The sequence below is a fragment of the Antrostomus carolinensis genome, unplaced genomic scaffold, assembly GCF_000700745.2.
Source record: "Antrostomus carolinensis isolate BGI_N321 unplaced genomic scaffold, ASM70074v2 scaffold31866, whole genome shotgun sequence".
In the NCBI taxonomy this organism is placed as follows: domain Eukaryota; kingdom Metazoa; phylum Chordata; class Aves; order Caprimulgiformes; family Caprimulgidae; genus Antrostomus; species Antrostomus carolinensis.
The window spans coordinates 3207-15858 of NW_010320314.1; the positions used below are offsets into that span (position 1 = coordinate 3207).

Genomic DNA, 12652 nt, shown 5'->3' on the forward strand with positions numbered 1-12652 from the left:
CTGAAACAACAGGGCCCACCTGTGAGAGCACACTGTTGAAAAATTAGTCTTGGCAGCCACAAATACTTCCTGAGAGCTGACCTCTCATTCCTCCCCGTTAAGTTCTGCTGTGTTCTTCTGCAGTGTAACCTGTTTTTTTAACTACCCTATAAAGACTGTAAACATTATAATTTAGCGATGACTGATTAGCTGCTTCTCAAGTAAGTACTTTTCCCAGAGAATTACAGTATATTATTCCCTGTTTGTGTTTTCAATTTCATTAAACCTTACTGGATCCCAAATCTAACAACCTTTGCATCCTGGCCTGCTCCAGATTGCTGTGGTTTAGGAAAGTTCCCCTGGCTGTCTTCTGGTTTGTATGGCTGTGATGGCAGAACCTGAGCACACTCCTTTGAAAAGCATTATTGGCAGCTGAAGTCCATGGATTTTTTTTTTTTTTCACCCTTGTTTATATTTGGTATAAATTTACATAGGTGTCTGAGCTCTATTTCTGGAGGTTGATTGGTTTGTTAGATATACTTACTCCATTTATTTCCTGTTCTTTGAGTATTTGTCCTCCTGCTGGCTCTGTAAGTGCTTTTTGTTTTGCATTCTTGCTTATTCTGCCTTGGGTTTTGCCATCTGCATTGTCGCAGAGGAGTGTAATTGTGTGTCACTTTGTGCACTGAGTTTGTCTCTTATACAGTTAGGTTTTAGTAAAAACAGTTATTTTTAAAAATCATTGATTGTGGCTTTACAGCGATATCTGAAAGAAATTAAGAATAAGTTCAGAGTTGAAGTGTTTCCAGTGTTTCCACTCTCTGTCAGATTACTGAGGATGCTAAACCAGGCTGGCCTAACACTGCTGCCTGCTGGGAAGCCTCATCTCTCCACCTGCTGATTCTCAACAACTGCAGTTGAGGAATCTTTCTTCCCAACTTTCCTTGTACAAAGTAACTTTGCCCTCAAACACAGACGTTTTTCCCCTCGTTCCCTATTTCTGTGGATGCCTTTTTCCTTCCTACCACCCCCAGGCCAGAAGCAAAGCTAATATTGTGGCACTTACTTTTCTTTCTTTGTCTTTCTGTCCTTTTCAAATGGCAGGAACTGTTTTGGGTTTCCACCTGTGCACCAGCCTGGTTCTTCCCTGCTTCTGTTTACCACGGCACTCGTTGCTAACCTGTTTCCTCTTCTCCAGAATGGACGCAGATCATCACCAAGTACCTGTCAGAGCAGCTGCAGAAAATTGCGGAGTTCTATAGACAGCTTCCAGGGCCAGGCTGTGGTTCACCATCTGGGCCAATGCCCCAAGAGGTGGAACAAGCTTTGAAGCAGTGGGACTACAATGAGAAACTAGCTATGTTCATGTTCCAGGTGAGGGACTGGAGAGGGCTGCTGGGTGGATGTGTAGCAGAGGAGGGTTAGGGGAAGCGGATGCAAAGTGGTTTATTTTTGCAGAATATTCTCTTTCTGTGAACAGACCCTTAGGACTGGTTGTGGTTTTGAGCTCAGTAGTAGAACAGGGACAGTACAGAACTGTGGAAACTTCTAGAGTTATTTCCACTGTTAGAAAGCGAGCAGCTGCTGCTGCTCTGCCTGTCCTTAATGGATATTGCTTCAGCTTTTGTCTGTTTGCTCTGCCTTTATCTGTGTGCAGGATGGCATGCTGGACCGGCATGAATTCCTGACGTGGGTCCTCGAGTGCTTTGAGAAGATACGGTCAGGAGAAGATGAATTTCTGAAAATGCTCCTACCTCTGCTGCTGCGGGTCAGTAACATGTACCTGGTTTGCTTCATGAGAGCACTGACTTCTGCTGTTCTCAGTCCCCTTCCTGTCACCTAAGGGATGATGAGCTATTTTGCACTGGAAACACGAGGGAATGTCCCTCTGAGCCTCGTTCTTATGCAAGGATACCTTTTTAGTCCTGCTCTCTCTTGTTTCCCTGCACTGGACGTGGTAATCCCTGCCCATGTCATAGCTGTGATAGTTGGACTCATTGTGCACCACTACATGGAAACTGCTTTTACTTCTTTCTGTTGCAACAGATTCTGGGCGGATCTTCAAAGCCCTGGGAAGACTGGGAGTGGGTGCATTTTGATACATGAAGTCCCTGCCATAGAGCATTTAAAGGGTTATTCTCATGCTTAGTAGCCAGTGGATGATGGGTAATGCTAAGGAGCTCTCTGTAAAAAGGGGCTGTCTCTACAAGGAAGTGCCACACAATATACTATTTTGGGATGATCAAGGGTTTCTCTTGTGTTGCTTGTAACGAGGACATTTTCCCCTCTCCCTCTTCCCTACAGTACTCTGGAGAGTTTGTGCAGTCTGCCTACCTGTCCAGACGTCTGGCCTACTTCTGCACCCGCAGGCTTGCTATGCAGCTGGATGGTGCTGGTGGCCACCCACCCCACATACTGTCTGCCCAGACAGGGAACGCTCTCCCTTCAACTCCCACCCCTCAGCCAGCTGCAGGGAATCCTCCTCCCAGCCCTTTCAGCGACTTACTGCTGTGCTCCCAGCACCGACCAGTGGTATATGGACTCAGCTGCATCCTCCAGGTAGGTTTCAGTAGTGGCTGGTGATAGTGGGGTCAGCAAGAAGAGTGTATATTGTTTGCCATCACAGAAAAATCATTACAGTCTGAGTCAGCAACTTCCTGAGTACAGAAATATCAAACCATGATTGTCAAAGGGTAGATCTTTGCTGACGTGTTACAGAGCTTTCATACCAGGCATCAGTGCTGTAGCAGTGCCCTTGAGAGACTTGCACAAGAAAAGTGGGTTGGAATAGAGCCTTTTGCTCTATTCACAGGTGCCTCAGATGGCTTGGAAAACTTTGCAGAGAAGAGGATGAGAAAGTTATTTATCTTGTGTATGTCAGTAACAGGTTGTCATCTAGGAAAGGAAATGAGACCAGAAATGAAAGAGAGCTTTGTAATTTTGTGCACTCTTAAAAACAAACAGCACCTCATCTGAAAAACCCACTCCCTCAGAACAAAACAAAACAAACAAAAAATGCAGACCACCAGCACACACAAACACCAACTCCTCCCACTTCCTTATGGAAGAAGTTTAATGGTTTAGGCAGACCGCTCTCCTCAAGAGTGGGAGCAGGCTATGAAGAAGAATGACTCTAAATTCATAATCTTTATACTTGGAATTGATGAAACCTTACCTTGCTATTAATGGGCAAGGTTGCTGAAGCCTTACTGGTAGATTCTTGAAGGGCAAATGCTGTTTTGTCACCGTGGGACTCAGTCCATACTGTCCTTTTGTCGGAGGGAGATACATGAGTTCTGTCCAGTGTGTGTTTTCATGGTTATGTTTTTCTCCTTCAAGAGGAGAGTGACTAGGTCAGGTTGGTCCCTGCAGAAGGAGTGAAGATTGCACCTTCCAGGAGAGGAAAGGAGCCCATTAAAGCAGAGGAGCTTCCAGAGAGTGCAGGATGGAGCAGAAGGTGGAGAGGATGAGAGCACAGAGCTTGGGAACCTGCAGCTCAAGAGAGACACTTGAGATCAAGGAGCCCTGACAGGATCAAGAAGCAGCTAGCCAACTCTCACAAACAGGGTAGAAAGAAAATTCCTAGAGTATAGTTGGCTAGAAGTAAGGGTCTGTCTGCAAGGGCTAGAGAGCAACGCAGGGGTTATAAATAACACCTTGTATTCCTATTAAGTCTTTCTTGGTCGCTTTCAGTTTAAAAAGTTTAGCATTCTTTTCTGGTTTCTATGTGTTAAAACTTGTCTTTTTAAATATAAAAATCCTTTGGGGAGCTTACTTTAGAGAAAAAGACATGAGCATACACACCTCAAAGATTTGGCTGATTTAGGGTTTGAACACAAACCTGCTTAAAAAGTTCAAATTGGTTAACGGTGGTCTGATCTTTTTTAGTATGTCTCAGCTCTTCTGATAGAAGATACACAGATCTTCTCATCTGCAGAGATTAGATAAGGCTAAAGCAGAGTAAGATCTAGTGGTTGGAAGTTGGAGCTGGGTAGAGTCAGACTGAAAACAAGCATTTCTAACAATGCACATAATTAACCTTTGCTCAAGTGTTCTTGAGATATGATGGATTCTTTGGTTTGAAGATGTTTAAAACAGCCTTGGTTGTCTGTCTTAACATCTGGCTCCTTGTGAGCCAGAAGCTGTAGGGGTGTATCCTAGGAATCATTCAGTGAAGTTTTGTCTCTGTGTGTGTGGGGGTGTCTGTACAAGATCATAAAAGAATGAAAATGCATCTCTAATAATTATAATAATTATAATCATAATTATTAAATGGTATAGTGTAAGGAGTTTGGGTCTGTTGGCTCCTATTTCTTCTCACACTTCACTGTCCATGAGGGCTGTAAGTCACTAATGTAAATGCTGCTCCTGGACCATGAGTGTTGGATTGTGCCTTGATGGTGTGAGTTGTAGAAAATAAGTTCTGTTTGGAAGCAGAAGGGAGCTCTGCAGTGGTGTATTGCTGCTTTTGGATAATGTGGAACTCTGGTCTTGACTTCCTAAGCATACCTGGGGCAGGAAACTCAGTGCAGTAAAAATATTATTTTCCTTCTTTCTACTCCAGTATGGTCTTTAGCACAAAGACTCTTTCATAGCTTAGAACAACAACAACAAAAAATCTCAAAATAGTAAATATAAATACAGGATGATGAATGCTTGGGAGGTAGGATAAAAGAGTGGTTATTTCTGTAGAAAGTAATCTAACTTAATTATTTTGACCTTGATTTGCTCAATGATACTGACTTTTCTGTCTGTTGCAGAGTACAATTTTGTGTTGCCCAAGTGCCCTTGTGTGGCATTACTCATTGACTGATAGCAGGATAAAGACTGGCTCTCCACTGGACCACCTGCCTATAGCCCCATCCAACTTGCCCATGCCAGGAGGGAATTCAGCCTTTACACAGCAGGTGAGCAGCCCTCAAAAAAGGGAGCTCTTGTGGTCCAGGATAATAGCTGTATCTGAGCTCTTTCAGGATTTTCTTTTCATGTTGTGTGATAAGCAGAGCTGGAGGTGCTGTCTCACTCCCAAGGAATTAACTGCTCCTGTTCTGCTATAAGCAAGGCAGTGGTGTCCTTGGAAGACAGGCAAAATCTAACCTTGAGTAGAACTGCTGTCGTGCTCCTTGCTTTCTGATGATTTTGTACACAGCACTTCTAAGGCATCTTTTTGTATGTTCACCCAAATCCATTGCTTTTAGGTTCGGGCAAAGCTGCGTGAAATTGAGCAGCAGATAAAGGAACGTGGCCAGGCTGTGGAGGTTCGCTGGTCATTTGACAAGTGCCAGGAAACCACAGCAGGTAACTTGCTGTAGGTTAAAGTTTCTTTCCCCCTGTTCCATGTGTTACCCTGAGAAACTTCCTGTCTGACTATTTTCTTTGATTTTTCCTGTTTGCTGCTGTTGATGTTTACTGTCAGCAGTGGAAAAAAAAAAACAAATGACACTTTTTCTTTCCAGTGCAAAATCTTGCAGGGGTCTGTTTCCCCAGGTGTAGGGGGAGTTTCTGTTACTGGCAGCTGGAAATGTGTACTGGAGAACTGTACTCTCATATACGTACCATGTTCTGATGCTTTCCCCTAACATCTACTGTTGGCCGCTGTGAGAGTCAGGATACTAAGCTAGATGGACCCTTCTCTGACTGATAGAGCTTTCCTTAGGCAGTATCTTGAGCAATGAGCTCAAAGAAACTTTTGCTCCAGAGTCTGTTGTACCAGTTGTCAAATACACATCTCTCTCCTCCGTTTTCTTCTAGGTTTCACTATTGGCCGTGTCTTGCACACTTTAGAAGTTCTGGACAGTCACAGCTTTGAAAGATCTGACTTCAGCAACTCTTTGGATTCCTTGTATAACAGGATATTTGGTCTGGGTCCAACCAAAGACAGTCATGAGGTACCTTGGGACTTGGCTGCTGGGCCCTGGTCTTGGATGTGGCTGTGTTCTTGTTTATATTCCCCAGTTACTGTCCTGTGTCTGTGGAAAGCTGACTAGGTTGTGGCCTTTGGCCAAGAGATGTGATCTCTATTGAAAAGGATTTTGTGCAGCTTTGAGTTAGGGAGGTACTAAAGTGAGAATGAGGAGTCTGTGATCTAGAAATTCAATGCTAACAAATACATGTAAGCTTGAGAGAATCCACACAGCTAACTGAGGAGAGTCTCCTGATGGAAGACATCATTCTGGATAGCAGATTGATGATAAAGACATGTTATGTGTCTGAGAGAAGTAAGTGCTAGCTGTGTCAAATTCTGGGCTGGCAGCTGCTTCCTGGGAGTCTGGGAGCTCACAGTTCAAGTTCCTTGTGTCCTGGGAAGTGACGTATTTATGATGTGTAGGGCTGTAGTGCAACCAATAGCGCATTGGTTTCTGGAAGTGGGCTGCAGGACTGGTAGTTTGCATGCTTTGTATGATGCTATCAGGAAGCTGTATTTCACTCTGTGCTCTAAGATTAGCACTCCATAGATGTGCTGCTGGAAGAGAGATCATTTTCTGAAGCAAAGCCAACCTGGAGATTTGTCAAGGGCTGTGGATCACCTCATGTTGCAAAGTAGAGACAAAGCAGGAAGGCTCTAGTTTGACATCTGTCCCCCATGTTAGGGAGAAGGGAATGTAGCAGTCTTCAGGCTGTGCTCTACTAGAAGTAGGCTCACTATTGTATCCAACCTGAGGCTTTAGGACTGCTCACCTCCTCTGTTTGGCTCAGATTCTCACTGTAGTGCTTTTATCTCAACAGATCTCCCCAGATGACGACGCGGTGGTGGCTTTGCTGTGCGAGTGGGCTGTCAGCTATAAACGCTCCGGACGCCACAGGGCTATGGTTGTGGCCAAACTCCTGGAGAAGCGTCAAGCAGAGATAGAGGCCGAGGTAAGTCCTTATTCCTGGAAGGGCAGCAGCAGTAAAGGAGAGCAGAAGTTACCTAACTACGATTGTCTAACTAACACCGAAAGGCAAAGGCTGAACAGCACGATGCATCTTAACACTGGTGCTGTTAGTTATGGCATTTGCTCCATCTAACCCAAAGAAGGTCATAAATGAGCCTGTGGGATGGGGTGTATCCTGTTTCTTGGATACATTTGAAGACAGGTGATTGCAGTGTGGAAGTACTGGCATACTTGGAGACTGTGAAGTAGCTTACAGAAACTCGTGTGGTGGCTTTCCTATAAGTGTAAGATAGGAAAATTACCTTGAAGACTTCTTTTTTGGGGTTTATGGATAGTGAGTTACTCCTCTGTGACATCAGTCTCTACTTTTTTCTGTTTCTACAGAGATGTGGGGACTCTGAAGTCGTGGATGAGAAGGGTTCCATCTCCTCAGGCTCACTCTCAGCAGCCAGCGCTCCTGTCTTTCAGGATGTCCTTATGCAGTTCCTTGACACTCAAGCTCCTATGCTAAGTATGTAATAGGAACTTGTGGTCTCCCAGTTTCTAGCTTTCCCTCTCTTGCAAGCTTGGAATTTCTGTGCTGTTCTCTTGTGTGTAGGTCTTGGATGTACCTAAATTTTCTCTTTGGCTTCCTTGCAATCCAGAGCATACCTTGGAGAGGGAGGGAAGGCAGCCTGGAGGGCTAGATGACAGAGAGATAATGCAGAAGCTCTTCTGTTAACAGAGCATTGGCCAAGAATAAATGAGTATAGCCTAATCAGGAATTAATTCAGGCTGAGAACTAGAGGGAGGTTTCTAACTATTAGGTGACAAAGCTCTGGAATAGTCTCTCAGTGGAAGTATTGCAAATAGATTAAGGGGAACAGGATACAGCTCTGAATGATGCAGGCAACTGTGCACCCAGGAGTGGGACTTCCAGGCTAAAGTCCTGTGCCTGTGGTCTGTGAGACTAACTGGAGAGCTTTTGACTTACTTAAATGCCACCTGTTGAAACTGGGCTTTCTGCTTTTAGTCCCTGCTCAGAACTGTGTATCAGTCACTGTTGAAATCTCTGAAAACACTTTCTTGAGCCCTAGGTGGCTGGTGTTGCTCAGTGTTACATAACTCCTCCGATAGCCCTGACTGCATGTGCTGTCCTTGCAGCTGATCCTGGGAAGGAAAATGAGAAGGTGGAGTTCTTTAACCTGGTGCTGCTATTCTGTGAGCTGATCCGGCATGATGTCTTCTCTCACAACATCTACATGTGCACACTCATCTCCCGGGGTGATCTTGCCATGGATTCTCACGGACCTCGCCTGCCCTCACCCTTTGATGACCCTGCTGAGGAGCACGACAGGAAGGAGACAGAGGGAAACAGCGGCATCAAGCTAGAGGTGAGAGCCCAAGCACCGTGGCCCTCCTGTACAAGTCCCTGTCTTGTGCTTGTCTGTGTTTACCAGCTTTGCAGCTTCCTTGCTCTTACCTGCTGGAAGATATACCAGTGACTCATGCTTCTCTTTCCCCCAGTCTATTTCCTTAGCATGTCAGTTTCAAAAGTAGAAGGCTATGTTCTAAGTAGCTGGAAAGGGCTTGCAGAAGGTGAAGTGGTAGATAGGAAGGAAAATCTTGCACTGCTCAGAGCAGAGCAGTGTGTCCTGAGGTGCTGCATGAGGTCTGTCCGTGATGTTTCCTGTGTATTAGGCTCCAACTTGCCAGGCACCATGGGTGTGTTGGAATATTGCTATCACTGTCCAACATGGACCTTGAGTGCAGTAGTAAACCAATACTCTCTTGTTCCCTGGTGCCTCACTGAGATGTAAAATTGTTCTGTCTGTTCCCAGGACACAGGTCTTTCTGAGCCCATGGACATCGACCACAACTCTGGCATGCTCTTTGATGACATGGAGAAGGCAGACTTTTCGGTATGTCCCTGCACTTTCTACTTGCTACTCAGGAAGTAGATCAGGATGTTGTAGTGGGACCAGGGACAGCACACGCCTTGCTTTTGTGTGAGTGCTCCCTCTCTACTGTAGAGCCAATATGCTGGAACTGGCTGGGTTGTATGGCAGCTGGCACTGTTAAAAGGTCCATATAACATGTTTATTCAGGTCAGGGGCCATCAGAGTAGAGTGAGTCCCAGTCATTCCTGGGATCTTTTATGCTCTGACCACTGCCAGCCCAGTGTTTGGGGAGAGTGGGAGGTGGACTGCTTGAAAATGGATGGGAAATAGTGGGAAATGGATGACCATGATAGCACCAGAAGACTAGGAGTGACCAGTTACTGTTGGCAGGGATTTTCTTGATCACCTGGGAGAAGACACAGGTCTGCTGTCATTGTGTTTGTGGCCTTCAGTACCTCTTTAGTTTTACAGTTCTTCATAATATTTATGGGCATAATTCATGCTTGCAGAATGCTTTGAAGTGCTTAGTAATAAAAATAACTTGTGGTGGTTGAAAAATCCCCAAGTACCTACATTCTTCCAGTCATTTCTGGCCATCGCCTTGGTCACTACCCTCCCTCTTCCTGCTCCTTTTTAGGCCTGAGCAGTTGAACCTTCCTTCAGCAATCTTTGCTGTTGCATGGCTGTGTTCCCTAACTACCTTTTCTTGTTCTTATGTCTCCCTAGATGTTTTCTCCTCCAATGCATTGTGAATCTAAAGCCAGCCCTTCCCCTGAAAAACCAGATCCTGAAAAGGAAGCAAAGCCTCTGCTGAAGGATAAGTCTGTGGAAGGAATGCTAGCATCCCTGTATGACCAGCCTCGGCACATCCAGTATGCAACACACTTTCCTATTCCACAGGTATGAGACCTGCTCATAACCCCTGCTCTGCTGCTGCCCTGTGCTCTGGTCATGAGGCTGCTGTGTTTCACTGCAGTACTGCTGTGGGTGGGCAAAGAGCAGTCACAGGAGGTGATCTGCTTCACATGTCTCCTTGCTTACTCCCAGAGCAACTTCTGAGATTAAGCTTTCCACTTCCTTTAAGAGATCCAGATGTGAAGCAAGATTAAAGCATGCAGCCTCCTAGTTGCTAATGCAGTTGTCTCCCTTGGTTCCCTAGGAGGAGTCATGCAGCCACGAGTGTAACCAGCGGTTGGTAGTTCTTTTTGGAGTTGGAAAACAACGAGATGATGCTCGGCATACGATCAAGAAAATAACCAAAGACATTCTAAAAGTCTTGAACAGAAAGAGCACTGCCGAGACAGGTTAGTAGAGTTGGAGCCACTTCTCTTTTAAGTGGCTGGCTCTCTTAAGTGCTCCTTAGCATGTGGAGTGCTTCTCCAGTCCAGTGGCTGGCTTCTTTTTCTGGACTCTCACAGTGGAAGGATTTTATATAATCTACAGTGCCTGGTAAGCTGTATCAGTCACTGAGAGTCTGGATTGGTACTCTGTCACCAAACATACTAACCAAGTAAGACAATTAATTTCCTTCCGACAATATCTGTTTAATTGAACTTTTTCTTCAGAAAAGGATTGTCACATCAGATTCAGAGTGAGACCCTGGATAAAACTTTGGCTATTTAAATTTTATTTTCTGTACTTCTTGCATTTAGACCCTTGCACAAAAAGCAAAAAGGACTTTGCCTATGCATATTCAGCAAAGACCTTGAGGAAGTGTAGCATGCTGTTATGCTTAGGGCACGTGTTAAATGCATAGGATGAGAAATTTGGATAGCTGTGTCAAAATCAATAGGAAACCTCTGACTTCCATCAGCTCAGAATCTGGCTACAATTTTTTTTTTCTCTCTTAGTCTGATTACTGAAAGGCAACTTGAAATGTGGTAGAAAGATGATTCCTTAAAAGATGGGGTGCTCTGCCAAATAAATTTTGAGGCTGAACATCTCCAATCCAAAATGCCTGTTCTCATCACGGAATCGGTGTACCTGTAAATCAAGAGAGAGAGTATTTTCCCACTCCAAGGAGTACCTTCACTTAGGATAAATTAGGTGTTAACCCTACTGTCATTCTCAGGTTAGGAATTCCTGGAATTCCTTCCTCAGTAGTTTATTGTTTTGTATTCAAGATGGTGCTTATCATCTTAAGGTCTGGGACTCTTTTGGCTAAGCTGTATGGCAGGGGCAGGTGCTGATGTCTAGTCCTCCTCTGATGAGGAAGGTAGCCTAATACTGTTTTCTGATCCTCCCAACTTTGGTAGGTGGAGAGGAAGGCCAGAAGAGGAAAAAGAGCAAACCAGAAGCATTCCCAACAGCTGAAGACATCTTTGCAAAGTTCCAGCACCTTTCTCACTTTGATCAGCACCAAGTTACTTCTCAGGTATGAAACTGTCGAGACTGCTGTCCTTCTTGGGCCCTGACTGCGTCTGTTTGTGTTACTGAGATCAGCTTCCTGGAGGGAAAGGGAGATGGACCTGCTTGAGGGGCTTGCAAGGGGAGGAGATAGTACTTGTGTGTCATCTTGCACTTGCAGGTATCTCGCAATGTCTTGGAACAGATCACCAGCTTTGCCTTGGGAATGTCGTACCACCTGCCTCTAGTGCAGCATGTGCAGTTCATATTTGACTTGATGGAGTATTCACTCAATATCAGTGGTCTTATCGACTTTGCCATCCAGGTAAGCCCAGGGTGCTCCAACACCTCCTGGGGAGGGGTCATCAGCCTGTAAGGTGGCACATCAGTGCTGTGATAGTTGGGCTGCTCCTGGGATCATTGGTGACTCTCTGGCCTGTGTCATGGAGGTGGTCAGATTAGGTGGTCATTGTGGTGCTCCTGGGGTGCAGCTGTTAGGAATAGGTTGATAGGTTGGCAGATAGTTTTACATGGGGGTTTTTTTGGAGGATTATTATTCCAGAGGCTTCAGGGTTGTCTCCAAAGGACTTGCATTGCATCTCTGTCCCTCGGTGCAGCAGTGCCTTGTTCTGAGTGAGAAGGGGATCATCTGTCTCTGGCAGCTCTCCCACCTCACTCCCCTGGAAGGATCCTTGGCACATGGCAGCACAGGCTGCCTTCTGGATCTTACTGAAATCCTGTTGCTGTTTCTGCAGCCTGTGCCAGGTGACTCTTGAAGCCTTGCTATGGTTGCTGACTGAATTGAGGCTGTTAGCCTTAAAAAGGAAGCTGAGTGAGATTTATGCAGGACAGGATTACCCAACAAGCTGCCTGCTACTATCTGTGGCCATATTCCAGTCGTCTTCTGATACCTCAGCACTGACAGCCCCTTATACTGCCTGAGGAGACATTGTGCCTAAGTATGGGGTGACAGCTGTTCCTGGGGTACATCTCTAGGCAGAAAGTGCCTACCAGTCCCTTTCCTGGCAGGTTCTCTAGGCTGTGGGTGTAGTGTGCCTGCTCCATTTCTGACCATACCTTACCCCTGTGGCTGTTGAAGGGTTTTTCTGTCATTGGGTGCAGTTGCTGAATGAACTGAGCGTGGTGGAGGCAGAACTGCTGTTGAAATCCTCCGACCTTGTTGGCAGCTACACCACCAGCTTGTGCCTGTGCATCGTGGCTGTGCTGCGGCACTACCACTCCTGCCTTATATTGAACCAGGACCAGATGGCTCAGGTCTTCGAAGGGTAAGGGAATCTTCCCCTCACTGTGTGGAAGGAAGCAATGTATCTTCTGGGACTTTTAAGGGGCAGGGATCTATCTATGTCCTTCCTACAAGGCAGCGACTTTGTGAGTTGAACCCTCTGGCACAGAATTTGTGGGGGATGGGATATGTTACCCAGTGAGCACTGTTGCTGTGAGCTCAGGAAGATATCTGTGTAATGAGGTTATTCCTTCAGATTTTCTTTTTGTATTGCTGCAGCATTTTTTTTGTCTCTGTACAGTCTGTGTGGGGTGGTGAAACATGGCATG

General features: G+C 45.6%; 1 protein-coding gene across 1 annotated transcript in view; it reads left to right on the top strand.

The window, feature by feature from the left end:
• The window catches only part of MED12 (mediator complex subunit 12), a gene marked incomplete at its 5' end in the record, with an annotated part of 36258 nt that overhangs the window by 3147 nt on the left and 20459 nt on the right, over positions 1-12652 (top strand). Inside the window, 16 exon segments of the mRNA XM_029085339.1 lie at positions 1178-1353; positions 1637-1747; positions 2284-2538; positions 4740-4886; positions 5178-5277; positions 5731-5867; positions 6706-6837; positions 7239-7365; positions 7998-8227; positions 8675-8755; positions 9461-9634; positions 9894-10038; positions 10990-11108; positions 11262-11405; positions 12203-12366; positions 12625-12652. Of these exon segments, the coding sequence (XP_028941172.1) occupies positions 1178-1353; positions 1637-1747; positions 2284-2538; positions 4740-4886; positions 5178-5277; positions 5731-5867; positions 6706-6837; positions 7239-7365; positions 7998-8227; positions 8675-8755; positions 9461-9634; positions 9894-10038; positions 10990-11108; positions 11262-11405; positions 12203-12366; positions 12625-12652 (2270 nt within the window).